Source organism: Panthera pardus, unplaced genomic scaffold, assembly GCF_024362965.1.
Source record: "Panthera pardus isolate Hobbes unplaced genomic scaffold, ASM2436296v1 HiC_scaffold_7, whole genome shotgun sequence".
Lineage (NCBI taxonomy): Eukaryota > Metazoa > Chordata > Mammalia > Carnivora > Felidae > Panthera > Panthera pardus.
This window is the reverse complement of record NW_026527002.1, coordinates 82378730-82404902: the sequence shown is the minus strand read 5'-3', so window position 1 is coordinate 82404902 and position 26173 is coordinate 82378730. Positions and strand designations below refer to the sequence as shown.

At 55.8% G+C, this 26173-nt stretch overlaps 4 protein-coding genes across 7 annotated transcripts in view; 2 read left to right on the top strand and 2 right to left on the bottom strand.

Annotated features, from left to right (window-relative positions):
• PPP1R16A (protein phosphatase 1 regulatory subunit 16A) overlaps positions 1–11500 on the bottom strand; it is a 41773-nt gene extending 30273 nt beyond the window's left edge. Inside the window, exons 1-2 of one of the 3 annotated variants that reach the window (XM_019435200.2) lie at positions 11364–11500; positions 8088–8180 (exon numbers count right to left, since the gene is read on the bottom strand). The gene's annotated coding sequence lies outside the window, so the exon portion shown is untranslated. Of the gene's footprint in view, positions 1–8087; positions 8181–9221; positions 9417–11363 lie in introns of those variants that run through there. The other 2 variants (XM_019435201.2, XM_019435199.2) reach the window with 2 other exon arrangements.
• A 2039-nt stretch (positions 11501–13539) lies between these two features.
• On the top strand, positions 13540–16016 carry FOXH1 (forkhead box H1). Its single transcript, XM_019435213.2, has 3 exons — positions 13540–14099; positions 14456–14560; positions 14649–16016. The coding sequence occupies exons 1-3, from the start codon at positions 13731–13733 to the stop codon at positions 15489–15491; spliced, it is 1317 nt and encodes a 438-aa protein (XP_019290758.1). The 5' UTR covers positions 13540–13730; the 3' UTR covers positions 15492–16016.
• KIFC2 (kinesin family member C2) lies at positions 15624–23007 on the bottom strand. 2 transcript variants are annotated; one of them, XM_019435211.2, is made up of 19 exons: positions 22898–23007; positions 22574–22655; positions 22248–22399; positions 21991–22129; positions 21705–21829; positions 21556–21621; positions 21338–21466; positions 20826–20903; positions 20597–20711; positions 20410–20519; positions 19869–19977; positions 19602–19759; positions 19349–19422; positions 17763–17832; positions 17524–17645; positions 17312–17435; positions 17047–17176; positions 16701–16957; positions 15624–16615 (listed from the first exon to the last, which is right to left on the bottom strand). In XM_019435211.2, exons 1-19 carry the CDS (start codon positions 22994–22996, stop codon positions 16361–16363), a joined length of 2394 nt encoding a protein of 797 aa, XP_019290756.1. In that variant the 5' UTR covers positions 22997–23007; the 3' UTR covers positions 15624–16360. The 2 variants fall into 2 exon arrangements, with proteins under 2 accessions (XP_019290756.1, XP_019290757.1); XM_019435212.2 differs by lacking the exon at positions 19349–19422 and having other exon boundaries at positions 17728–17832.
• A 760-nt stretch (positions 23008–23767) lies between these two features.
• TMEM276 (transmembrane protein 276) lies at positions 23768–25369 on the top strand. The gene is made up of 3 exons (XM_053896352.1): positions 23768–24006; positions 24215–24353; positions 24568–25369. Exons 2-3 carry the CDS (start codon positions 24261–24263, stop codon positions 25051–25053), a joined length of 579 nt encoding a protein of 192 aa, XP_053752327.1. The 5' UTR covers positions 23768–24006; positions 24215–24260; the 3' UTR covers positions 25054–25369.
• The last annotated feature ends 804 nt before the right edge of the window (positions 25370–26173 follow it).

Here is a 26173-nt window from a genome sequence, read left to right as displayed (position 1 = left end):
TGATGATTTGGAAAAGTTGATAAGAGATAGCCAAGAATTGGCCCCAGAGATGAAAAACAGTATTGGAAATCTAGTAATTACTGGCTCAACAAGAAGAGAACTCTGGTTTGAACCAAATAACAATCCAGCCTTCCCAGAAATTCTAAAGTTCGCACTACCTCCCTCCATACGTGCATTAAATCATGGTCTACTGACAGAATGGTAGCATTCATGAACCACTATTTGTGGAGAAAGAGAAGAAAGGGTGCCCATAGCGTCTACCTTGCTTTCCCACCAATCCAAAGTGTAATCCAGGGAAATCTGTTCACACAAGTGGATTTCACACAGCTTTCCCATCTCACAGGTATAGATATATATGTTTTAGTCATGGTTTGTATGGTTTCTCACTGGACCAAAGCTTTCTTTTCTGGACGGGCCAATGCTTCTTCTGTGGCTAAAATTCCATTAGGAAAGGGAGCGCCTGGGGGCGCCGGGGTGGCTTGGTCGGTTAAGCGTCCGACTTCGGCTCAGGTCATGATCTCACGGTCCGTGAGTTCGAGCCTCGCGTCGGGCTCTGTGCTGACAGCTCAGAGCCTGGAGCCTGTTTCGGATTCTGTGTCTCCCTCTCTCTCTGTTCCTCCCCTGCTCATGCTCTGTCTCTCTCAACAATAAATAAACATTAAAAAAAAATTACATTCTATTAGAAAAGATTATCCCTACCCAGGGATCTCCTCTTGAACTTTGCAGTCATCAGGGAACTCATTTCACTGGCCAGTCCAACAACACATTCAGTTTGTACCCCACCTTCAATCCTCAGAGTTGGCTGGATGTACTAACTGTGGCATTGAAACTCAACTAGCACAGTTGGTAGGGACCCTCCAAGTACCTTGGCTAAAAGCATTGCCATTAGTCCTTCTAAACCTCAGATTCACTCCCTTGGAAACTCACAAATTTTTAGCCTTTGAGGTAGTCATAAGACATCCAGTGCACTTGGCTTCTCCCTCCTTTGACTGACAGTTGAAAAAAGAAGATGTATTTCAATATTGTAAAGCTATAATTGCTTCTAATAAAAGCAACCATGCTTTGGGGAGCCTCGCTGGTTCAGTTGGTAGAGCATATGACTCTTGATCTCGGGGTTATGAGTTTGAGCCCCACACTGGGTGTAGAAATTACTTAAACAAAAATGAATAAAATCTTTAAAAAAAAAAAAAAAAAAGAAGTAACCATGCTTTGATAATCTCTTCACCGTGCATTCCCAGGAGACAATGACCTGGAGCATCACACCTTGTAACCTGAACATTTTAGACTCTAACTTCTCTGAAAAGGCCCTTATCAGGTCCTGTAACCACCCTTTGTTCACCAAAGTCTTCGGAAGAGACTCTCGGATTCACGTGATACATCTAAAGAAAGCACCAGGGCCTGCCTAGCCCTGCACATCTGGTCACCTGGAATAAAGACCCCCCCAAACTGAGGCAGACGGCATCTGAAGAGACAGCTTTCCTAAGACGTCCAGACTAGGCCTCTGTGCCTTTTTCTCACTGTTGTTTCTTATCTCTTTTTCATGGAAAGACAATGCCCTTGTCTGCATTTCCCAAGCCCTTGGGAAAGGGGGAAACTTCGATGATTATGGCCCTTCAGAAACAACCTCATCGTGATCCCATGAGAAATTAATTTTTCACTTGCTTTTTCTGAAGGGCTAGAAGGTTCAGAATTCACAAAAGTCTTCTTTCAACTGAAATATTAACTGACTTTGGATTCTTATTCAAATTCACGTCTCTGAATTTGTAACCCTATAGGCTATACTATCTGATCTGTAACACGTTTGGTTGCAAACAATTCTTTTGAGATAACAATTCTGTTTTAAACCATCTTTGAAGTTTTGCTGTTTTGCACAAAATTCATCAGCTATCGCTTCATGTTTATACCGTCACTGCACCTTCTCAAATGCACCTGGTTAGTTCCTCAGTGTGCTCCTCTGCCTTCATGAAGGTCTAGGTGGAGACCTCCAGGGGCATCTGGGGGTCTCAGTCGGTTAAGCGTCAGACTCTTGATTTCGGCTCAGGTCACGATCTCACAGTTCGTGGGATTGAGCTCTGTGTTGGGATGTGCACGCGCACTTGCTCTCTCTCAAAATAAACACTAAAAAAAAGTGGGGGGTGGGGTCACCTGGGTGGCTCAGTCAGTTAAGCATCCGACTTCGGCTCAGGTCATGATCTTGCGGTTTGGGAATTCGAGCCCCGCATTGGGCTCTGTGCTGACAGCTCAGAGCCTGAAGCCTGGTTCAGATTGTGTCTCCCTCTTTCTCTCTCTCTGCCCATCCCCCACTCTCACTCTGTCTCTCTCTCTTTCTCTCAAAAATAAATAAACATTTTTGGCACAAAAACAGACACTCAGATCAATGGAACAGAATAGAGAACCCAGAAATGGACTCACAAACATATGGCCAACTAATCTTTGACGAAGCAGTAAAGAATATCCAATAGAATAAGGACAGTCTCTTCAGCAAGTGGTGCTGGGAAAACTGGACAGCAACATGCAGAAGAATGAACCTGGACCACTTTCTTACACCAGACACAAAAATAAACTCAAAATGGATGAAAGGCCTAAATGTAAGACAGGAAACCATCAAAATCCTCAAGGAGAAAGCAGGCAAAAACTTCTTTGATTTTGGCCACAGCAACTTACTCAACACGTCTCTGGAAGCAAGGGAAACAGAAGCAAAAATGAACTATTGGGACCTCATCAAAATAAAAAGCTTCTGCACAGCAAAGGAAACAATCAGCAAAACTAAAAGGCAACCGACACAATGGGAGAAGACATTTGCAAACGACATATCAGATAAAGGGTTAGTATCCAAAATCTAGAAAGAACTTGTCAAACTCAGCACCCAAAAAACAATCCAGTGAAGAAATGGGCAAAAGACATGAATAGACACTTCTCCAAGGAAGACATCCAGATGGCCAACCGACACATGAAAAAATGCTTATCATCACTCGTCATCAGGAAAATAGAAATCAAAACCACAATGAGATGATACCACCTCACACCTGTCAGAATGGCTAACATTAACAACTCAGGCAACAACAGATGTTGGCAAGGATGCAAGGATGTGGAGAAAGAGGATCTCTTTTGCATTGTTGGTGGCAATGCAAGCTGGTGCAGCCACTCTGGAAAAACAGTCTGGAGGTTCCTCAAAAAATTAAAAATAGAACTACCCTATGACCCAGGAATTGCACTACTAGGTATTTATCCAAGGGATACAGGTATGCTGTTTCGAAGGGACACATGCACCCCAATGTTTAGAACAGTGCTATCACCAATAGCCAAAGTATGGAAAGAGCCCAAATGTCCACTGATGGATGAATGGATAAAGAAGATGTGGGGGCGCCTGGGTGGCTCAGTCTGTTGGGTGTCCGACTTCGGCTCAGGTCATGATCTCGCGGTTCATGAGTTCGAGCCCCCACTTCGGGCTCCATGCTCACACCTTGGAGCCTGGAGCCTGTTTTGGATTCTGTGTCTCCCTCTCTCTCTACTCCTCCCCTGCTTGCACTCTGTCTCTCTCTCAAAAATAAATAAACATTAGAAAAAAAAACTTAGAAAAATATGGGGGCGCCTGGGTGGCTCAGTTGTGTAAGGCTCAGGTCATGAGCTCACGGTTCATGAGTTTGAGCCCCACATCAGGCTCCGTGCTGATGGTGTGAAGCCCGCTTGGGATTCTCTCTCTCTCCCTGTCTCTCCGCCCCTCCTCTGCTCTAACTCTCTCTCAAAATAAATAAATAAACTTAAACAAATTTTTTAATAAAAAAAATATATATGGAAGACAGATGGGAAGTACCTTTGGGTTCTCTGTCCTAACCTTCTTTGTTACTCAAATGTGGCCTTAAGTGAAATGCTGTGCAGTTTCCTTCTCACATAGGACATGACGATCAGGAAAAGTCTTCCCTGGTACTAAGGGGCAAAACCAGCAAATGTGGAGAACCTGCCTCTTGATTAGTGACGCCTGCAAAGAGAGATTTTAATCAAAAGGGGATGTGAGGATCAGTAATGAGAAGGCAGTCGGGAGGCCAGCAGGGGGAGCCCTCGCTGACCCCGCCCCACTCCTCGTCAATTGCACATCTCTTAGGAGGAGACAAACCGTGCCCAGCCTTACTGCTTTACTACCCTAGCAGGAAGATTTCATTCTCCTGCAGCAACAGCCCAGCCAATGATAAGCCAGTATACTTACAACCCCCAGTTTGCTCCAACCCCCCTCTCCTCTATAAAACGGCGGTCCTCTGCTTTGCTCTATTCCTCCCCTTCCTTGTGTACACTTGCCTGTGGCTTGCTTGTCCCAGATTGCAATTCTCTGCTATACACAAACGCATTTTTGCTGGCAAAATAAATGGCATTTTTACTTTTATGGTTAACAACCGAGAACTAAATAAATGTAGAAATATACTATTTTCTATATTGTTAAAATATCAATTCTCCCCAAAATAGATCTAAAGCTTCAATACAATCCCAATCAAAATCTCAGAGAGCCATTTGGAAAAACTGACAAGCTAATTCTAAAATTTATATAGAACTGCTTAATATCTTGAAGAGCCAAAATGACTTGGAAAAGAGAAGAAGCTGGGTGCCCGGGGGGCTCAGTTGGTTGAGCATCCGACTCTTGATTTCAGCTCAGGTCATGATCCCAGGGTCGTGGGATTGGGCCCCACATCAAGCTCTGCACTGAGCATGGAGCCTGCTTAAGATTCTCTCTTTCTCTCTCTCTCCCTCTGCCCCTCTTCCCCATTCATGCTCGCTCACTCTCTCTCTCAAATAAAAAAGAGAGAAGACAAGTTGGACAACTTACACTACTTGATCTCAAGAATTATTATAAAGCTCTAATAATCAGGTCTGTGGGATATTAGTATAGGATCAATGAACAACATAGAAAATTCCTGAAAATACACCCACGAAAAAACTGTCAGTTGATTTTTTTTTAATATTTATTTATTTTGAGAGACAGCAAGCGAGCGAGAGAGCAGGGGAGGGTCAGACAGAGAGAGAGAGAGACAAAGAGCGAGAGAATCCCAAGTGGGCTCTTTGCTGTCAGCACCCAGCCCGAGGTGGGGCTCGATCTCCCAACCATGAGATCATGACCTGAGCTGAAATCAAGAACCGATGGTCAACTTAGCCACCCAGGTGCCCCTCAATTGATTTTTTTAAATTAATTTTATTTTATTTTTTTAATTTACATCCAAATTAGTTAGCATATAGTGCAACAATGACTTCAGGAGTAGATTCCTTAATGCCCCTCCCCCATTTAGCCCATCCCCCCTCCCACAACCCCTCCAGTAACCCTCTGTTCTCCATATTTAAGAGTCTCTTATGCTTTGTCCCCATCCCTGTTTTTATATTACTTTTATTCCCTTCACTTATGTTCATCTGTTTTGTCTCTTAAAGTCTTCATGAGTGAAGTCATATGATATTTGTCTTTCTCTGACTAATTTCACTTAGCATAATACCCTCCCGTTCCATACACGTAGTTGCAAATGGCAAGATGTCATTCTTTTTGATTGCCGAGTGATACTCCATTGTATACATAAACCACATCTTCTTTATCCATTCATCCATCGATGGACATTTGGGCTCTTTCCATACTTTGGCTCTTGTCGATAGTGCTGCTGTAAACACTGGGGTGCATGTGTCCCTTTGAAACAGCACACCTGCATCCCGTGGATAAATGCCTAGTAGTGCAATTGCTGGGTCATAGGGTAGTTCTATTTTTAGTTTTTTGAGGAACCTCCATACTGTTTTCCAGAGTGGCTGCACCAGCTTGCATTCCCATCTCAATTGATTTTTAACAAAGATCTTAAGGTAACACAATGGGGAGAGGATGGTCTTCAAAACATGGTGCTAGAATGGCAGCATATACATGTGGAAAACTACGACCCTTTACCTCTACTCACACCATAAAGGAAAAAACACTGACAAACTGGACTTCATCAAAATTAAAAGTGTCCCCTGCTTAAGATACTGGTAAGAAAATTAAAAGGCAAGCCATAGACTGTGAGAACAAATTTGCAACATACACATATACATATATATATATGTATATGTATATGTATATGTATATATGTACATATATATGTATATATGGCAAAGAACTCGCATCCTGAATATGTAAAGAATTCTTAAAACTTGATGAGATAAATGATCCATATTGTAAGGGCAAAAGATTTGAACAGACACCTCACAAAAGAAGATATACAAATGGCCAGTAAAATAAGCACATTTGAAAAGATACTCAACACCATGGTCATTGGGGAAATGTAAATTAAAGTTTCAGCGAGTTACCATCTCACATCCATGAAAATGGCTAAACTTTAAGAGGATGGCAACACTGAATTGAGAACAAGGAACAACTGGGAACATAAAATGATAGCAAACGTTTTGGTAAATAATTTGGCACTTTCTTATGTAGTTACTTATACACTTCGACCCATCATTTCTATCATTTCAGCAAGAGAAATAAACATACATCCACATATAGACTTGTATACATGAATATTCACAGCAGCTTTATTCACAATAGCCCCAAACTGGAGAGAAACGAAATGCTCATCGACAGACGTACCTATAGCCCAAATAATGGTATATCAATTCGATGGAACCGCGCAGCAAAGAGTGACCTACTGATACCTGTACCACCTCGATTTCCAAAACATTATGCCTGGTGAAGGAAGTCAAACACAAAGTGTTCACTCCATGGCATTCCATTTACGTGAATTCTAGAAAAGGGACACTGAATCTACAGAAACAGCAGATCAGTAGTTGCCTGGGGCCCAGTGGAGGGAGGACTGGCCACAGGGGAATGAGGGAACTTCTGAGGGTGGGAGGATGTTGTACATCTGGACTATGGTGGATTTACAAAGATGTGTACATCTACCAAAACCCAGCAGACCACACTTAAAATAGATGTTTTATTATATGTAAGTTATACCTCAATAAAGTTTGATGTGAAAAAAAGTACCCATTCCCAAAGTTTTATCCTGGCCTCTACACCCTACGTGGTCTGGCCCCTGCTGGCCTCGCCATCTCCTTGCACGCCTCCCTCTCCACCTTCCACTCTCCACCTGCTTCCTGCTTCCTGCTTCCTGCTTTCTACACCTCGGAAACCTCCAGCTCCAGAGACCACAGTGGCTGGGAGCTGAGTTCAGGAACCAGACTCAAACTCTGGGTTTGAAGCAGTGGGAAGCTGAGGAGACCGGTCAAGTTTCTTGACCTCTTTTCCTCAGTTTTCTTATCCATAAATGGAATGATAATAGTCCTTTCTTCACAATGTCCTGAGGAGGATTCAGTGAGTTGACACAGCACTTTTGGTGTCTAGCACAGGGCTGGCATACTACTTCCTGCCATCTGGTTTTATACGGCCCATGAGCTAAGACTTACTTTTACATCTTTTAATAACTGGGGAAAAAGTATTTTTTGACACATGAAAATGATATGAAACTCAAATTTCAACATCGACGAATAAGGTTTTGTTGAAAGAGAACACTCGCATTTGTACTGTCTGTGGCTCCCTTCCCACAAAGTCGCAGACTTAGAAGCTGCCTCGGAGACCACATGCCTGCAAAGCCTAAAGTATTTACTATCCAGCTTTTCACAGAAAAAAACCACCACCACCCTGCCAACCTCTGGTCTAGCATGTGTCCGTCTTCAGCGTCGGTCCCACTTTGCATTAGCTGTTCCTTGTATCTGGAAGGGTCTTCCACCAGATCTTAGGTAGCTCACTCCCTTTTTGTAACTCAGACTGCAATTGAAACGTTACCTCCTTAGAGGTCTTCTGTGGTCACCTTGTCACTCTCCTATCTTTTCACTCTGTTCTAACGTTTGACATGTCCTTCCCCCCCATGTTCTTGGAACTGAACCTCATGCCTGACTCTCAGGAAGTGCTCAGTAACTGGGTTCCTGGCACTTCCTGACCGAAGGTAGCCCAGGAGACTCTGAGCTTGTCGGGGAGCTGGTGTGATGGAAGAGACCGTCACTCAGCGGCGCATATGGGTGTGTCAGGAGGTTCATCAGCCATGGCAAGGCTCTGCCCCCGGCCCTGATGCACAAGGAGGGACATTGAAACCTACCTGTACAACGGGAGGGCTCTGCAGGAGACTGAGCCTTCATCTGAGGCCTGGAGGCTCCCAGGGAGTCCCTTGCATCCACACCATCCTCCCTTCCTTCAAAACAGGAAGAGGTTCTGGGTAGGGGGGTGGGGGAGGTGAAGCTTACACAGCATATCACGCAAAGTCAACAAAACCATAATGGTCCTATCAAAGAAAGGCCCAGGCCTCAGGGAATCCTGGCATGGCAAGTTGGGGCTGAGCGTGGAGAAGACACAGGCCTCTTCAAGCCACTCTGCACTCAGTGCAACCACCTCCACTCTGCAGCCCCGCCCCCTTCTCTCTGCAGGGACCTTGAAGTCGTCAGTTACTCCTCTGCCCAGGTCCGAATCCTCCTGGACTTCCGCGGACCTCCCTATTCAAGCCAACTCCCATCCCTCCACCTCCCCCACACTCTCCTCTACTTCACACAGAAACTTCCTTGAAGACTTGTCTGCGGGCCTTATCTCCATGACCCCACCTCCCACGTGCTCTCCGCCAGCACCAATGTGCTTTGTCTGTCACAGCTGCCAAGGAAGGACACAGCCCAGAATCCAACATCCCCCGTCGGACCTTTTTATACCTGCCCTAACAGGGTGCCTGCTCCACGGGACCCTCTCCCCTGGGCATCTGGAGAGCCGGACATTCCCGTATCTCTCTGTCCTTCTTTCTCAGCCGCTCTGTTGATGAGAATTTGCCCAAGGTCACAGAGCTCAGAAGGGGTGGGGGAAGGTTTGTTCTCTCCCTTCCACCACCACACAAGAGTTAAGTATGGCGGCGGCATAACACACACATGGAAAAGTGCTCAGGGGTCAACTGAAGGGGCACAGGATGGGAACTAGTCTGCACAGACAGGTGAGTGTTATTCAGAAGTCCATGAGGAAGTTTCAAGAAGCAAAGTACAAGAATCAGATTTGCATTTCAGATCAATCACTCTAAGATGAGAAGAAGGGGGGCAAGGGGCTACAACAGAGCCAAGCCGGTGAGGGGCAACTGCTATAATCCCAGAGACAGGCTATGTGGTGGAAGGGATGGACAGGAAGAGCCAGAATCAAGAATATCTAGGAAGAAGTTCTGAGAGAGCCTGGAGGTGAGGGAAGAGCCTCCGAGATGTCTTACTTTGGCTAATGAGTAAACCGTGGCACAGGCACCAGGGTGGGGTGCTGCAGACAGCAAGGTGGAGTCACTCGGGTCCAGCGGGGGCCTGTGTCAAGCAGCGACACAGGCGGTGAAGGACACCGCCGCCACGAGATCTCGGCCAGACCAGCATCAGCGGACACCCCGGAACCGACGACAAGCAGAAGCAGAGGAGGTCCGCTGGGGCCCCGGGACCAACTAAACCCCCTTAAGAGGGGCAGACTTTTGCAGCAAACCGTCAGACTCTTCAGACACGACCCCTCTATGTGTGACCACCTCAAAAGGGCAGCTGCGGCCGAGGCCTCTGCCCGACTGGTCTCCGAACAGCCCCGAGATCCTTCAAGGGCTTGAACGTGATGAGCAGTGAGTGCCGAGAGCTGGCTCGGACGGGACCGAGGCTTCCTCTCCACTGTGCGCCCGCAGACTGACTTGGCGTCTGACCCCCTTCCGTTGCCTTGCCTGTCGTGTGGCCTGTCTCGTGTTCCGCTCCGGGTGCCGTGGAAGAAGCCAAGTTAATCACGTGGCGAAATGTCCCTGCGTTTGGAACCCAGAACCTGCTCTATGATGGTGTCAGCCTTGTTGGGTGACTGAATAAAGCCGTCATTGTGGAAAGACACAACCCGTGTGTGTGCCTTCACAGCGTGCTCATGACAGCGCTCTCAGGGAGAGTGGGGACACATCAATGTTACCACTGCCGCCAAAATCCACCGCGCCAAATGCGTCCTTGTATTTGGTGTGCTATAGGCTGAAGTTCCCAAACACACACAGTGGAGACAGGCTGTCGGAAGAGACCAAGGACTCAAATCCCTAGAACACAGATCCCAGTGTAGAGCCTAGAGGCACAGCGGCCCTCTTCCTAGGTGCCTGGCAGGGAGAGCAAAGTCCAGGCACACCCCGAGCAGGTGAGGGATGAGGCCATGACCGACCAGCAGGTGAGGGATGAGGCCATGACCGACCAGCGGAGCCAGGGGAGGAGGCTCCAGCCAACAGGGAGGAAATCCAGCCCCTGCACAGGAAGGGAAGGGAGGAAGCACATTCTAAAGCTTCCCCATCCCAGCTCTGAGCAAGAGCTTGGGGAGCAGAGAAAGGGGGACACAGCCTCACGATGAGGAGCCCAGAGGTAGCCTTTGTGCAGGCTCCTTCAGGCAGCCACCAGCCCCTTCCGTAACTTGGCCCGAGAGCTCCAGGCAGGGGCTCCCCTCCGTGCCCCTGAAGCGCACTAGGCAGCACAGCCAGGAGCACACAGGCCTCTTCAGCATTTCTGGGATTCAGGGAAACACACCAATCCTGCCCAGGGAGGACACCCACGAGGGCTCACTGCTCGGCCAAGACAGGGACTGACAAGGGCAGCACGATGCTCCCACAGCCACCTCCCCCCTCAAGTTAAAGCTCCAGGAAAAGTAAGGCCGGAGCTTTGAGGAGGGCCAGCCCTTCTCAGGCTTCCCTGAGCCTGGCATGGCTCCATGCACGCCTCTCGTCTCTGCACCCATGGAAATTAATCCCACGGTTGCCTCAGCCTCTGCTCCAGGACCCAGAGGAGCCCAAACCAGTCACGGATACTCCGCCACGGGCCTGGAGCACACGGCCCGGCCCGGCACTCTCCGCACGGCAGAGCTTCTCACTCTGACCCCAGTCTGTGAGGAGGAGCCCAGGATCCCCACGAGTGAGGTCACCCGAAGCCCTGAGAGGCTCCAGTTTCTCCTCTGGCCGAACTCCAAAGCCCACACAAAGCCCGGGCGTGTCACTCCCGCCGGCCTTCATTTCCTGGCTGCAAATGGAGATAAGTCTGGCGCTGCCCACCTGGCCAACAGGTTGCAAAAATGAAAACTCCACAGACAAAACGTGAAAAGCCCTACCGGCGGCCTTCACAGGCGGCCACTTCCAGAAGCCGGTCCTGACCCCTTGGCGCCCTCGGCACCCGACTGGAGCCTGGACAGACTTGTGCCCTGGGCCTGGCCTCTCCGTGTGCCGGCCAGACACGGCGCCCTGCCTTCGGTACCTCTCACCTTGCTCTACCGCGCTCGTCTCCCCTCTGCCCGCTCAGCTCTGCCCCCTCCCCCCGCCCCTCTCTCCCCCGGGCCGGGTCCCCTCTACCGCCGCAGGCCCCGGAAGTGCGCGCCTCACCTTCCGCCTCGCGCAGCCCGCCGCAGCGTAGACGATCAGATCCCGGCGACCGGTCAGTCGGCCCCGCGTTCCTCTGGGCGCCGCGGGGGCGGGCCCCGCGCCCGGCTCTCGCCATGGCAACGCTACACTTCCGGGCCGCACCGCCCAGAGCCGGAAGCCGCGGCGCCCCCTGGGAGCCAGGGGGCGTGGCCGAGCTGCCAGGGGGCGGGGATTGCCCTTGGAGGTTGGCGGTCCGCGGTGTTGTGTGAACCTCTAGCGGGGGCATCCTCGGCGCGGATAGGGTGGAAAGGGCAAGCAGTCAAAAGGCTCTCGGGAGGCGGTCATCTGTTTATGCTGAGCTTTTAAGGAAAAGTCGGGGTTCACCCGACAAAGCAGAGTCATCACGAACAGAGGGGGAAGCATGCCTATAGGTGGAAGGACCCGGTGCATGGGAGCAACGGGAAGGTGGTGGTTTGGAAGAGCGGAGGAGAATGGTCAGATATGAGTAGTCCGGACACAAGGAGCCTTGAACGTCAAACCAAGCAAAGGAGGACCCGTAAGGGAGGGAGAGGTGACTTAAGACTTGTAGGAGAGAAAGACGTCTTTGCTGATGGAGTGAGGCTAGGAGGCCATAGATAGCAACAGCATGGTTAGACACAAGGACCCCCTCAACTAGAGCTCTGGGAACTTAAAAGAGGTGACATCGGAGTTCAAGGGAATCCGTGTGACATCTGAAGGGAGAGTCTGAGAATGAGGGGAGTGTGTGGAACTTCACATTACATCATCCTTTTCAGCCCCAAACTTCCTCCTCCAGTGCACCTCTACCACTCATGCCTTCCCTCAGCACCTTCCATCAGTTGGGTACCTACTGCAGATTTTCAACCATTTAAGAGTATAATGTGGGCGGGGGGGGGGGGACTGCCCAAGAAAAGCTGAATTCTTGAAGTAGTGATATACTTCATATCATAGTGATACCAGCATCAGCCACCACTGCTAGTGTCCTGGGCCTGATACCCCCTTGGGCAAACTTGCTGGTAAGGAGCAGGGCTGGGCCTTGGGGCATGGTACAGAGCATAGGTCTTGACGGACTCAAAGGCCTTAACAGATCAGATGGCCAGAGAGAAGGTGAAGGGACAGAATAGGGTGTGGGAGGGGCACCTGTCTGGCTCAGTCAGTAGAACATGTGACTCTTGATCTCAGGGTCATGAGTTCAAGCCCCATGTTGGGCGTGGAGCCAACTTAAAGAGTAAGAAGAGAAGAATAGGATCTGGGAGTTAAGAGGACCAGTCAGTATCAGGGCACCTGCCAGAGGCATTTTTCTGGAACCGCACTTCTAGGGAAGGTCCTGTGCCTGCTAAAACCCTCAGAGGCTCTAGCCAGGCCCAAGCAGCGAGTGCTGACCCCTCAGACCTCCCCAGCCTGAGCCTCCACTCTCCTACCTAGAGTGCCCCATCTCCACTCAGGCCAGCCTCCACCTGCCTAGATCTTCTATCTAGACTAAGCTTCATGGCCCTGTGGCTGTCTGAGAATCCCTTCCTGTGTACTCATGCAATGCACCTGCACTCACTCCTGTCCAGAGTGAAGCCAGGTGGTCCTTGCACACTCCCCTGGGCAGGAATTATGACCCATGAAGCTCTATCCTCAAGGTCTGGCGCCAAGAGGTGTCCAGTAAACCCCTAAACCCCTCCAGCTAGACTTCTTCCCCCCCACACGCACACACACACACCCAGGAGCACTGCCCAAGTGCCCCCAGAAGAACGAGAGGCATCGTCCTGGTAGCAACCTTAAGAGGATTGGACCCAGAGGACCAAAAGAGGAGGAGAGAGGCAAGCCTGCCTCCAAGAAGTCCTCTGGAGCCAGGCAGGTCCAGCTCACCTAGGGCCAGAGGGGTGCACAGTTAACAATGAGAGCTGTTCAGTTCCCACTGTTAACACGCACCATGGAGGTGAGGAAAGCGGCCTCCAAGACCTTGGGAATCTGCTGGGGCCCTGCAGCAACCCCTGGGAAAATTTCTTGAATCTACTATCTCCCTATTTTGTTCTGAGGTTTCCTCCAGGAAGCCCTCCCAGACCACCATCTAGGCCCTGGAAGCTGCTCAGCCTTGAACTCCCGGCAGGCCCCACCCATTCTTGGCAGGTCAGTTTTGAGTAAATCAACTCCCTCATCCATTAAATGGGAGCCTGAGGGCCACCCCAGACAGACAGGATAAAGTAACTATGGGTCACTGGCCCCTTCCAAAGGCTTTTCCTCCCAGCTTGTAGGGGGTGCTTAAGGCAGCCCAGGGGTGAGGAATGAGGCCCTGGGTGGTTGCCTGCAGCCCCCACTGGAATCTTCCCTGCCCCTCCCTTCCAGATTAACTGAAACCTGCTAATTGTGGCAGCCTTCTGCATGCTCCCCTCCCCCACCGACGATTCGTCCCTCCTTTTGCCTCCCCTCCCCTCCCCCTTCCATCCGAATGATAAAGGGTCTGGCCCGCCAGACCCGCGGGCCTCAGGCCCTCAGCCCTGCCTCTCGCTACATTGCCCCATTGCCTTGTGCCGTCCACGGGGCCAGGCCCCTGCCCACGTTGCTTGCCTCCCCTGCATGGGGCCCTGCAGCAACCCACGCCTGGGGCTTCCTGGGTCGGAGTCGTCATCGCAGCCCCCCAAGAGGAGGAAGAAGAGATACCTGCGTCATGACAAGCCCCCCTACACCTACTTGGCCATGATTGCCTTGGTGATCCAGGCCGCACCCTCCCGCAGGCTGAAGCTGGCCCAGGTGAGAGGGACCCCCATTCTCCCTCACACTCGGTGATTGGACCTTTCTCCAGACCCGTCCCCCACCTATTCCTAAGCTCAGGCTCCGGCCTCCGACCCCACCTTACCCTACCCAGCTAAGTCAGTGGGGCCAGTCCCGGCCTGGGCACCAGGGGGGAAGGAGTTGAGGTGCTCGGGCAGGACCCTTCCCTCGGTCCTTTTCTCCCTCCGGCGCAGAGGTGTTCTGTTAATGGGGGGGGGGGGGGGGGGGAGGCGCGACGCTCCTAAGTCAGGCTGTGGGGGAGGGGCGGTGCTGCCCCACTTTGCGTCCCGGTTCAGGGCGCCGGCCCAGCCACCCACCCCCGGTCCGTGTTTCAGATCATCCGTCAGGTCCAGGCTGCATTCCCCTTCTTCAGGGACGACTACGAGGGCTGGAAGGATTCCATCCGCCACAACCTCTCCTCCAACCGATGCTTCCGCAAGGTGGGGTAGGGCGAGGGTCGGAGCCGGGGCGGAAATCCTGAGTATCTGGGGTCGGACGGCCCCACCCAAGCCTCCCCACCCCCTCCAGGTGCCTAAAGATCCTGCGAAACCCCAGGCCAAGGGCAACTTCTGGGCGGTCGACGTGAGCCTGATCCCGGCCGAGGCGCTGCGGCTGCAGAACACGGCCCTGTGCCGTCGCTGGCAGAGCAGGGGCGTGCGGGGAGCCTTCGCCAAGGACCTGGGCCCCTACGTGCTGCACGGCTGGCCCTACCGGCCGCCCAGTCCTCAGTCGCATCCCAGTCCTCAGCCACCACCCAGTCCTCAGCAGCCGCCCAGTGAGGGCTTCAGCATAAAGTCTCTGCTAAGGGACCCCAGGGAGGGGGTGCCACAGAGCAGTCCGGGTCACACAGGATCTGGGCACAGTGGGGAGAAGGTGGTGCCTGCCCCACCCCTGCCCTCTGAGAGGCCGCTGTGGCCCCTCTGCCCCCTTCCCGGGTCCAAAAAAACAGATAGGGAGACTAATTCGCAGGGGGGAACCAGCAGGCCTTCACCCCTCTCCCCTGAGCACAGAGCCTGGCCCCTCCACTTACTGCAGGGTTCCCCAGATGCTGGGGGACTGTCTAGTGGGAGTCACAGGGCCTCACTTTGGGGGCAGCTGCCCACCTCCTACTTGCCCATCTACACTCCCAATGTGGTAATGCCCTTGGCTCCGCTACCACCCACATCTTGTCCCCAGTGCCCACCTTCTACTAGCCCAGCCTTCTGGGGGGTGGCCCCTGAAACCCATGCCCCGCCAGGGCTGCTCTGGGATCTAGATGCCCTCTTCCAGGGGGTGCCACCCAACAAGAGCATCTACGATGTGTGGGTTAGCCACTCCCAGGATCCAGCTGCTTCCAGCCCAGGCTGGCTACTCTCCTGGTACAGCCTGTGAGGCCCCCCGGGGCAGGGGCTGCTTCCTTCTCCTACCCCTTCCTGCCACCACTGGCTTGTTGGGGAACCAAGGCCAAGAGGACCCAGAGGTGTTCTGTGGCCACAGCAGCTTTGAAACACCAGGCACCAGCGATGCTGAGAATCCATGATATTTATTGGACTACCCCACGAAGGTGGTGGTCTGGCTAGGCACCACCCTGGCCCCCAGGGTCCGTCATGCCTCTCCTACCCCCAGAGGCAAGGCTGGAAAGAGTGGGGGCTTTGCTTGCAGTAGCCCCTTCCTGATCCCACTTTCTCTGACCCTCTCTGTCCGTCCATCCTTCCTTCCATCCATCCATCACCATGTGTCACTTCCTCTCCCTGGCTCCACGCTGGGGGAGGGAGAACCTAATGGTGGCTCCAGCCTGTCCTGTCCTCCCTCATCTGCCTGGGAATGAGGTAGCACCTTTTTGGGGAAAAGAAATCAAGACCCTACTTGTTTTGGGTGGTGGTAGTGGGGAAGATAACAGTAAAGGAGTAGACAACATTTTAATGCCAAGTCTGATTTTTGGTGATGGGGTGGTGATCTGGAGGCTAAGCACTTGGTCGTCAGGGGTCTGGTCGTCGGGGGTCTACCTCCCAGGGCTCTCTCATCCCCTGCTGTGGGCCGAGATAACAGCAAATGGTGATAAGGAGGGAACTGAGGGCCCGGGGGAGGGAGGGCCAATCACGCCCCTAGGCTTGATACTCCTCGCGGGGGCAGGGGAGCCAACTCTGGGGGGGGGGGGGGGGAGGGGGCAGCGGGCCCCCCCAGAGATCGAGGAGGTTGTGAGGGCGTAAGAGATTTGCTGCCTCTGCCGGCAGAGGCGGACTCCAACTCCAGGGGCTAAACTACAAGGGCGCGTCCTTTTGGGTCCCGAGGCCCGAGCTGGAGCCGCTGCCCGGGCCGGGTCCCGGAGGGCTGCCGGGGGACGGCGTAGGAGTGCAGGGGGTCCCGGTAAGTGGCGTGTCGGTGCTGAGCGAAGAGGGCGTCCCGGAGCGCGGGGCCCTGCAGCGCCGGGCTGGCCCCAGCTCCACTCGGCCCACTCGCTCGGCGAACTTGAGCGAGCACACGGTCTCGCCGAGATCCTCGGGCCGCGTGGAAATCTGCGGGGAAGCGGCGCTGGTGGGCGGGCCCGGGGCGGGCGGCGCCGGGCTTGCAAACCACCCTCCCACGCCTGCGGCCGCCCACCTGCAACAACAGCACCGCGGTGGCGCCAGGCCCGAGCGCCGGCTGCAGCAGGCGCGTGAGCTGCGAATCGCGGAAGGGCACGTGGGGCCGGCGGGCGCGCAGCGCGGCCATCACGCTTCCCAGGGCCAGCAGCGAGCGGTTGATAGTCCGGGCCTCCCGCAGGCGCTGGGCGCCGTCTCGGCCTCCGCGCGGCGGGCCGGCCGCCCCGGCCTTCCAGGCACGCTCCGATCCGGCCAGGTCCACCAGGTGCAGTGTGCCTGCAGGGGCGAGCGAGCCCGTCGTGGAGGGAGCCCTGGTTTCGGGTGCTGCGAGGCCCCCCGCAGGGCTCAGGCGCGCGCTGCGGTACCTGCGGTGCCTGGACCGCGCGGCGGGGACGCCGTACGCAGTGTCAGTGTGACCAGGGCATGCGACCGTGAGCTGTGCGAGTTCTTGGTGGTGGCGGCGGTGGCCCGGTTGCTCCTCCCCAGGCTCAGCATCTGGAGGGCGGAGCGATAGGGCCTGCCTGCTGCCGGGTCTGCTCCCCAGGTGGGAGCACAGGCGGGGCCCTGAAGGCCTGCTGGGAGGCGGTGGGTGGGGGTGGGGAGAGTGCAATGCCACCCGGGCAGCCTTACCTGGTGAAGCATCTCCAGGTCGGGCACGTCCCAGTAGGTGAGGCCAGCCACCTGAATGCCCCCCTGGCCTGCTGGGCCCTGCCTCACGGCCAGGCGCTCAGGAGGCCCTGGGGCTAGGAGGTCCCTGCAGAGAAAGAGAAAGGCTTGGTTTCTGAGGGTCCTAGGGTCACTGACAGGGCACAGGGTGCGGAGGAGGCGCTGCAGGCCCTGACCTGACAGCCTCATTGTAGATCTCCACCATGCTGAGAGTCACACGGTGCTGCCCTTCAGTCCCCATCTCCTGGAACAGTGACTGCAGTGCCCTAGGAGCTATGCCAGGGTCCTCTGGTGGGCCCTGGGCACAGGGTGGGGTGCCACATCAGGCTCCCATCCGAGCCCCTGGCCCCAGGAGCCACCCAAGGTCCCCCCCTTCCCACCTCCATACTGTAGGTCTTCCCTGTCCCTGTCTGACCGTAGGTGAAAATGCAGACACTGTAGCCTTGGAGGCAGGACAGCACGGCTGGCTCCAGCTCCCTGAAGACCTAGGGGTAGGAGGGGTGGGAGGAGTCCTAAGCCCCAGGACCTGAGACACAGTTGGAAGGAAGCTTGATTCCCCTGGGAGGTTGGCCCTAGGGGAGCATGGTGGAAGTGTGGATCTCCCAACAGGTAGAAGACGCTCCCTGGAGAAGGTGGCATTTAACAAGAATTTGCCAGGCAAAGAAGGGAAGGGATGTGACAAAAGAAGAAACAGGAGACACAGGGCACTGGAATTCTGAGGTCCACTAGGGAGGCCCAGGGAGCAGCAGCCAAGAGCCCAAATGGTGGGCTTGGCTGCCAGGTTCAAACCCCAGGTGTGAGTGGAAGCAAAGCACATATCGTCCTTTCAGGCCAAGATTTTCCCTCTGTAATGTGATGACTATAGTGGCACCTCCTGTAGGGAGTAAAGGGGAGCATGTACCAAGAGGCCTAGCAGCATTTGGCTTACAAATGATCAGCCCAGAAAGGCTCCACAGGTGTGCAGGTTGGTGGCCAGCCAAGATCACTGGAACCCTGGCCTTGCAAGGGTGCAGAGAGGCGACTGAGGGGGAGGCGGGGCTGGGACTTGTATCCTGTTGGCAACCGGACCCCAACAGCAGCCTTTTGAGCAGCAACATGGCCAGCTTTTGTGCCCCGGGGGGCTGGCAACTGAATAGCCTGTGAGTTCTGCCTCATGCGTTGGCTGCCAACAATGAGGGCAGAATCCAGAATTGCCAGTGAGGTCACCAAGATTCCATGAACGGAAGGAAGCACTGGGGGTAACCGTGATGGAGGGACTGTGGTGCCCTTGCAGAGATGGGAAACACAGGTGAGGGGGCTCAGTGAAAGATGCCTTTGTTTCCTTTATTCAGACCCATTGAACTGGAGAGCCCTGTCCAGAGGGCTGCCCAGAAAGCAGCGGACAAGGGGGGCCTGCACAGGGCTGCTAAAGCTTGGGATGCAGGCTGAGGCCAGGGGAAGTGTGTGAAATAGAGAAATAGGTGAAAAACAGCTGTGGTGCTCCAGGAAGTGGGGGAGGGAGCCCCGACCACCTGCCAAATACTCATCACACAGTGTCCCTGTGAGGCCAGGTTGGAATCTGTTAGCGCTGCCCCTTCCCTAATCCTCTCCCAGCTCTGAGCCTCCATTTCCTGAGCTTTGGAAGTTCTGATGGGGAAGCATGTAGACAGAGACAGGGAGTGTGCGAAGGCCAGGTGGCTGGCGGGCCTGGCAGGAAAGGGGAGGAGGGAAGGAAGCAGGGTCTGCACCAGGCAGTGGGAGAGCACTGGGGCTGGACGCCACCTGCTCACCCTTACGCCCTCACTGCCTTCTTGGCCACAGGGCAAGGAGGTGAGCCTACCCTCAAAGCTGGCCCACTCCCCCAGGGCTGGAAGAGGGGGCAGGAGGTCACAGCAGTGTCCCCACCACAGCAACACCCTAGCTGTGCTCTGCAGCCAGCTCTGCATGAGCAGTAACCATCATCTCAGACAAGTTCGTCTTCCTTAGTTTCTTGGTAAAAAAGTTACTTTTTAAAATGTTGACCTTCCTGTTAAATCAGAAAAGGCTTGTTTCCACTGGAACTGCAGAGCTTGGTGGGGGGATGCAGAGGGAAATTTCTGGAAGGAAAGGAGGTACCCAGCTAGGCTGTCATTCCTGCCTCCCAGATCTTCCTGCTCCCTTCCCTTCGCTGAAGTCCAGCCACTGGGGAAGCCAGATGAAAGGGGGAACCCGAAGCCTCTTCGGACTCTGGGGCAGTATGAGGGAAGGTCAGCACAGGGCAAGGGCGGAGCATCACCTCCTCCTGGCTGGCCTCTGGAGAGAAGACCCAGTCCAGGCGGAAGCGACGCTGGCGCCCTCGATAGCAGGTGGTGACAGTGCCGCTGGGGCCAGGCTCCAAGCTCACCAGGCTGGAGGGTGTCCCTGGCCTCAGGCGACACAGCACACGGATATTTCCTGGGATGGAGATCAGATCAGTAGGCTGCCTCCCACGCCCCGAAGCGTGCAGAGGCTCCACTTCCTCCAGCTTGCCGCCCCACTCCTCCACTTCCCAAGCCTGCCATACCCTTGAGCTCCAGCAGCCGCCCCGGGCATCCAGTTGGGGGCCCCTGCTGCTCCTCGGGGAGCTGAGTCCCAGCCCCTCCAGCTGACAGAGCCCCAAGGGCCCAGGATACCTGGTGGAATAGGGATGCGAGGAAGTGGGGGCAGCAAAGGAGCTGGGGGTGGGGCGGGTGCTGAGGGCAATACGGTACCACCAGCTGTGGTGACCTACAACTTTCAGTGGCTTTGAGCCCCTAGGGGCATCATACAGTGGGCCCAGGTTGGAGACTCAGAATCTCAGGAGGATCATGGGAAGACCTTTGTCTCCTCTGGGGTTGGCCATCTTATGAGGGGTTTACAGTCCCCCCAGTTTGCACAGACAGAAATGAGATCACACCCAGGGTGTGTGAGATCACAAGCTGTTCTGGTTCCAGAGCCTACAACCTCCATTAGAGCAGGCAGCTCCCGGGGGCTGGGAAGGAAGAAAGAACAAGGGCTCCCCATGGAAGAACAGTGACTGGGCTGCCCAGAGAGCATGTTCTGGAGAGAGGGCAGATGGTCCTGACCTGGCCCCGGGCCTCACTGAGCGAACACTGACAGCTCTGGGTAAATGTGCTGACCAGTCCTCGGAGGTCCCCACAGCCCTGTCGCAGACTGGCCATACGTGCCCGAAGTCCTGGCAGGGAGAGTTTGTTGTGAGGGAAAGCCCAGACCACATGGCCTTCCCATGAGCCCTCTGGACCCCGCCCTTACCTGCCAGCTGCCCAAGCATCTGCTGCAGCTCCCGTCTGCAGTTCTGCTCAGTCTCCTGCTGGAGCTGCCGAAGGGCCCCCCGAAGGCCCTGCAGCTGCACCTCCTGCACCCCCAGCTGTCCCACCCAATTCCACCCCTGTCACTGAGGAAATAGGCACTTACCAGGCCCTGCCTCAGATACCCCCCTCCCAGTGCACCAAGACTTCCCGCCCCTGGGCTCGGCGCCCACCTGGACCTGAAGTGCTTCTGTGGTGTCCTGGGCTTCCTGAAGCCGACTCTGGAGCTCCACCAATGCCTCTGCCTCCTCCTGTGGGAAGGGTGTGAGCTGTGTCAGCTATGGAGCCAGGAGGGAACTCAGGGAGGGGCACTCCAGCAGCCCCATTTCATGGATGGGGAAGTCAAACGGAGACGGGCAGAGCTGCTCATGAATTCATGTCTCCCAACCCCAGACAGGACTCCTTTTCCCAAGTCCCTCTGCTCTTCTGGGGTCCATCACTTGGAAAGCCATGGGACAGGGTCGAGGTATTCTCCCATGGGCATTGGTACCTTGTTGGGGCAACTTTGCACAGACCGTCCCAGGGCCTGTCCACAATCCTAGTCTCTGACCCTTAAAGGTCAAAGATGTCTCCCTGCCTCCGTTCCAGCAGCGTTAGATCCTGAGGAAGCATGGGCAGTGTTGCAGGAAGCCAAGTGTGTTCAGGAGCCCCAGACTGCAAAAATGGTAGCAGCTAAGGAGGATACCTGGGGGGCCCTGGTGGAGGGGCCAGGGCCCCAGTGCAGCAGAAGGTCCCGAGTGAGGCTCAGGCTCTGTTTCAGAGCCTCATTCTCCAGGGTTAGATGCTGAACCCTTTTCTCTGAGTCTGTCGCCCCCTGGCGGAGAAAGAGGCCCTCTAACTCACCTGAAAGCTGGGGCCCCCTCTCCTGTCCCCCTCCTGGAGCCCCACCCCCAGCAGCCTTACCACGCCCAGGCGCAAGCGGCCCAGCTCCTCTTCCTGCAGTTCGAGTTGCTGCTTCAGTTCCTCTAGCTGGGAAGGAGGGAGGGGCACAGGGTGGAGCATGTCCTTCCACTCCCTCCCACCCCAGTCCTGGGCCCTTCCGGGCCCCTCACCTGTCCAAGGATGAGCTGCTCCAGCCGCTGCCAAGCTCTCTGGTCCTCCTCCAACTGGGGAGGGTTCTGCCCTTGGGCCTCACCTCTTGGTGAAAGGGAAGGGCTTTCTTCTTGAGGTGGGGATCCTGGGGTGGGGTGGACCCAGTTAGGACTGATCAGGTCTCTAACCTGAAGGAGGGGACACCTCGAGAGCAAGGCTGGGCATGGGCCCCGAACAACGAGCCACTCAGTTTCTGCTGGGTTTCACTCCCTCCACTCCCTTTTCAACTCACTACTCCTTACGCACCAGCAGGTGTGGGAGGCTGCACCTCCGAGGCTGGATGAATACCCTGGGGCAGGGCCTGCCTCCCCCTGGGGCTCCGAATCCATGCCAGGAGGGCCAAGAGCTGACCGGTCACCGTCAACAGTGGGGGGACATCGCTCGGCTGTAAAGGAGATAAGAATCGGAGCGAAGGAGACTGAGGTGATGACAGCCATGGGGAGACCCAGGACTATGGATAGAGTATGAGTTTCCCGAGGAAGGACGCTCGGCAAACCGCTCACCTTGCTCAGGTCAGGGTTCCGGCAGCTCTCTTCCGCCCCCAGCTGGACGGAGAGGAACTCAGCAAGACGCACGAGAGCCTCTTCCAGGGAGACCTCGGTAGAGCGGCCCTCGGCTCCCTCTTCCGGCCCATCCTCAGAGCAGCCTGTGAGGCCTGATAGCGGGAAAGGGAGGCTTGCGGTTCACGTGTTGGAGGGTAGGCCACCAGAAGGCACCAGCTGTGTTCCTCCCTCCCAAAGAGGTCACGGGCACCCCTCCCTCTCTCCGACGGCGGGGTTCTCTCACGGTCCCGGGGACGCAGCTCTCCCGATGCACCGACAGCACCTACCGACCAGGCCTGTCAGCTCGGTCCACAGTTCTGCCGTGGGCTGGTCGGGGCGGCGGCGACCCCCGGGCTTGCCACCGGCACTCTAGGGAGGGAGCAGCGAGACCCCGAAGGAGTGGGTAGGCAGCCTGTGGGGCTCCTTCCCCCCAGGAACCTGGCCAAGGGAGTTGCGGCTGAGGTCTCCGCTTCCAACACCAGAACAGAGACGGGGTCCTCGGCACGGCCCTCCTCCCCAGCGTCGGCGCCCTGGGAACGTACGCTGCGCGGGCCCGCAAAACCCGCTCTCGAGAAGGGGGTCGCGGGCTGTGCAGCGCCCGCTCCGCTCACCTGGGCGGGGTCCCCGGGGTCGCTGGCCACCGCAGCCCCGCCATCCCTACGGAAGAGGCTGTAGAAGATGTAGATGAGCAGCGAGTAGAAGGCGTACATGGGAGCGCGGGGCGGCAGAGGGCCCCGCTTCGCGCCGCCCCGCGTCCCGGCGCCCCGACTCCGCGCCCGCGCGGTGCAAAGCCGGTGCGCATGCTCGAGACGGCCGCCCCCACGGCCCCGCTCCCGCGGGTGGAGGACGCGCGCGCGAGGAAAGGGGATGCCAGAAACAGGGGCCCCCGGGGCTGCACCCGGCCACCTGCCCCGCGCCTCCCACTCCCACTTCACGGAGACCCCGGGCTGAAAGCGCCCACGGCCTCCACACACCCCCTCCTCGGAATCCTTCCTAACCCTCGGCGGAGGCCCCCACAGCTCTCGCCCCTTAGAGCCATCAGCCCCGGGGAATCCAAGCGCCCCTCCCCACGTAACCCCTTCCTCATAGCTCCGCCCCAGTCCCGCCCAGATCTCTTCACAGCCCCTCCCCACTCATCCCTCCCCTCCCAGCTCCGCCCATACCGCTCACAGCCAATCCCCTCCCCTCAAGGCTCCGCCCACGACCCTCCCCTTTCTCGGGCCCATCCCTTCACAGCTCCTCCCCTCACCACAGAGTCCCTCCAAACCACTTGGCTATCGCACCCGGGCCGCGGTACAGAGCGGCCTCCTCCTAGTCGCCTCTCCGCCCTGACAACCTCTTCTTGCTGTCCTAGAACGTCCTCTTCGTCCAGGCCCCGCCCCCCCCCACCCGCCGCTCTAGCCTCCGCTCCTCTCGTTGGTTCGCGCCCGGACAGCGCTGGGAGGAAGCCGGAGACCCGGCGGCAGCCGGCGGGTGGCAGGGTGGCAGGGTGGCAGGGTGGCAGGGTGGCGGGCGACGCCAATCTACAGCTCGCCCCTGCGGTGGGGCCTCGCAGCTCAGCCACCGCTGAGGGCCTGCGCCCTAGCTCCTTCCAGGCCAGGTTCTGAAAACGGCGCTTCCCAGAGCGCAGAGACCAGGCCGAGTGGGCCTGCGCGCAACTCTCCCCAAGGTCTGGCACCCCGACTTGGATTCCAGGGCCCCAGAACTCACGTCTAACCAGGTCAGGCCCTGCGCCGCTTTTTCCCTTCTTTTCCCGGCCAAATTAGGTTCTTCCTCCCCATAATTGTGTCCAGTGGCCCCAGGGCTCTGGAAAGTTTTGGATGAGCCTTTCCCAATATTTAGAAATGGGGCTCTGGAAACTGGTAGTCCTGGAGAGTCTCGCTTAGGGCTCCTGGTCGTCGGCTTCTGCGTTTTCTTCCAATCCAAAGTTGAGGATCCCCTCCTTGTTTCACATTTACTACCACCCGAGGTGGCATGGCCCCCAAGCCGTGGAGTGAGTGGAGCACGACCCTGTCCCACCTAGCGCTGGGAGTGGTGTCTCTGCATGCAGCGGTGAGCACTGCCCAGGTGAGTACACTGGGGCCAGGCAGGGGTGTATCCCACTCCCAGATTGCAATGACCTGGATCAGGTCCAGTTCCCCGGATCAGGGAAAGGGTGGTGGGAGGTTGACTCTGGGGGCCAGGGTTGCATGAGACTTCCACACTCTTCCCTCCTTAAAGGGAAGTCCTGGCTACCCTCCCCCCCCCCCCCCCCCATCTCCTCCTATCCTTGTGCTGACAGGCAAGTCGAGGGGCCGCTGCTGGCTTCCTGCTCCAGGCCTTGGCCTCTGCCACCTTGCTGGCCCCAGGGCTGGGCACAGATGAAGACTGTCTTGCTGGAGCCTGGGTGGCCACTGTCATCGGGCTGCCCCTTCTGGCCTTCGATTTCCACTGGGTGAATGGGGACCGCTCCTCTGCCAACCTACTCCTGGGAGGAGGAATGGTGCTGGCAGTGGCTGGTGACCACCTTGGTGCTGAGGGCCGTTCTGTAGCTGGTCAGGCAGTGGTGCTGGTGGTTGCAGTGACGATCCTCATTGTGGCTGTTTTCACGACCAACACTTATGGAATGTGGGGGGGCGCAATGTTGGGGGCTGCAGGCCTCCTGAGCCGGCTGGAGGAGGACAAAGTTCTGCTGCTTCCAAAGGAGGATGTCTGTCGCTGTGCCCTGGCTGCAGGCAGTTGGGCCTACCACCGAGCCCTGCACACACAGCGCCTGCAGTGGGAGTGATGTTTGCAGACAGCAAGGTGGGGCTTCTGCCCTGGCTACCACCTTCCCCTCCCACAGGCCTGCTCCTATGGGCCTCCTCCCCTAAGGATGGACTCTCTTGCCTCCCAAAGAGAGCTTGCTGCACGGTGATGGATGCCTTGGCCAGGAGACAGAGTCTGGGCACTGTCCCTCCTCTGGCTGAGTTTGGGGACTCACCTAGATAAGAATTAAGGAGATGGGGCCCCAGGCACGTTTTGGGGCCTGATGTTGGGCAGGCCATGGTTTTGGATTCAGAGAGAGGCTTGGTCTCCAATAAACCTTAGGGATTCAGCAGGAATATGGAATCTGCCCATTCTTGAAAGGGATCGAGGGAGGGGTCCTCCAGTGAGTTTTCTAAAGCTCCAGGGCAGCAACTGGTTTCCCTGTGCAAAGAAAGGGGCTGCCCTGGAACTAGCCCTGGGGCATCACCCAGCCTGACCTCCTGCTGTCACCTTTGTCAGGAGGGCCCCTAGATTGAGAAGACCTATTTCTGGGCCCTTGCTCTCTTGGGACATAGTAGAGTTCTGAATATCCTTGGTACAACCTGGCAGGTGGCACTCTGGGTCAGTGACCTTCACGGGCTGCCTGTTGGGGTGGGGGCAGGGAAGGGCTGTATTACAGCTGTATTACAGCTGTCCTCAGAACTGCACAATCCCACTCAGCTGACTTGACATGTACTCATCTGCCCGCTCGCCTGTGTAAGGCAGGTCCTGATTTCCCAAGACCCTCACTTTTCTCAATGGACCCCTCCTCAGCTCCTAACCCCAGGGTTAGGAAATGGGTTTGGGCAGAACAGTGGGTTAGATTCGGGGTCCAGAGTCCTTTCTCGAGATATTCTATGCTTGCGTCTATTCTATGCGTGCTTCCTGTGGAAGCACACCTGGTCCCACACAAGAAGGACCTGAGTGGCCGACGGGGTTTTTCACTCCAGCGAGCCAGACCAGAGCTTCTTGCACGCAAGCATGAGTGTTGGGGGACAAAAGCGCAAGCACACCCCAACGTTGCGGTCCAGGGATGCCCACCAACCGGGTGGCCTCGGCTAGTGGGCCGCACCCTAGACGGACCGGAAGCGGCGCGCACGCCCCCAACCCTAGGATTTCCC

Excerpts from the sequence above, each read along its gene's own strand:
- FOXH1 (XM_019435213.2), top strand. The coding sequence starts at position 13,731 with ATGCTCCCCTCCCCCACCGACGATTCGTCCCTCCTTTTGCCTCCCCTC. Across the intron at positions 14,100-14,455 it reads GCAGGCTGAAGCTGGCCCAG|ATCATCCGTCAGGTCCAGGC; the intron begins GTGAGAGGGACC and ends TCCGTGTTTCAG. Across the intron at positions 14,561-14,648 it reads CCAACCGATGCTTCCGCAAG|GTGCCTAAAGATCCTGCGAA; the intron begins GTGGGGTAGGGC and ends CACCCCCTCCAG.
- KIFC2 (XM_019435211.2), bottom strand. The coding sequence starts at position 22,996 with ATGTACGCCTTCTACTCGCTGCTCATCTACATCTTCTACAGCCTCTTC. Across the intron at positions 17,833-19,348 it reads TTTTCTGATTTAACAGGAAG|GTCTTCAGGGAGCTGGAGCC; the intron begins GTCAACATTTTA and ends TCCTACCCCTAG. Across the intron at positions 16,616-16,700 it reads CCGCGGTGCTGTTGTTGCAG|ATTTCCACGCGGCCCGAGGA; the intron begins GTGGGCGGCCGC and ends GCTTCCCCGCAG.
- TMEM276 (XM_053896352.1), top strand. The coding sequence starts at position 24,261 with ATGGCCCCCAAGCCGTGGAGTGAGTGGAGCACGACCCTGTCCCACCTA. Across the intron at positions 24,354-24,567 it reads CAGCGGTGAGCACTGCCCAG|GCAAGTCGAGGGGCCGCTGC; the intron begins GTGAGTACACTG and ends TTGTGCTGACAG.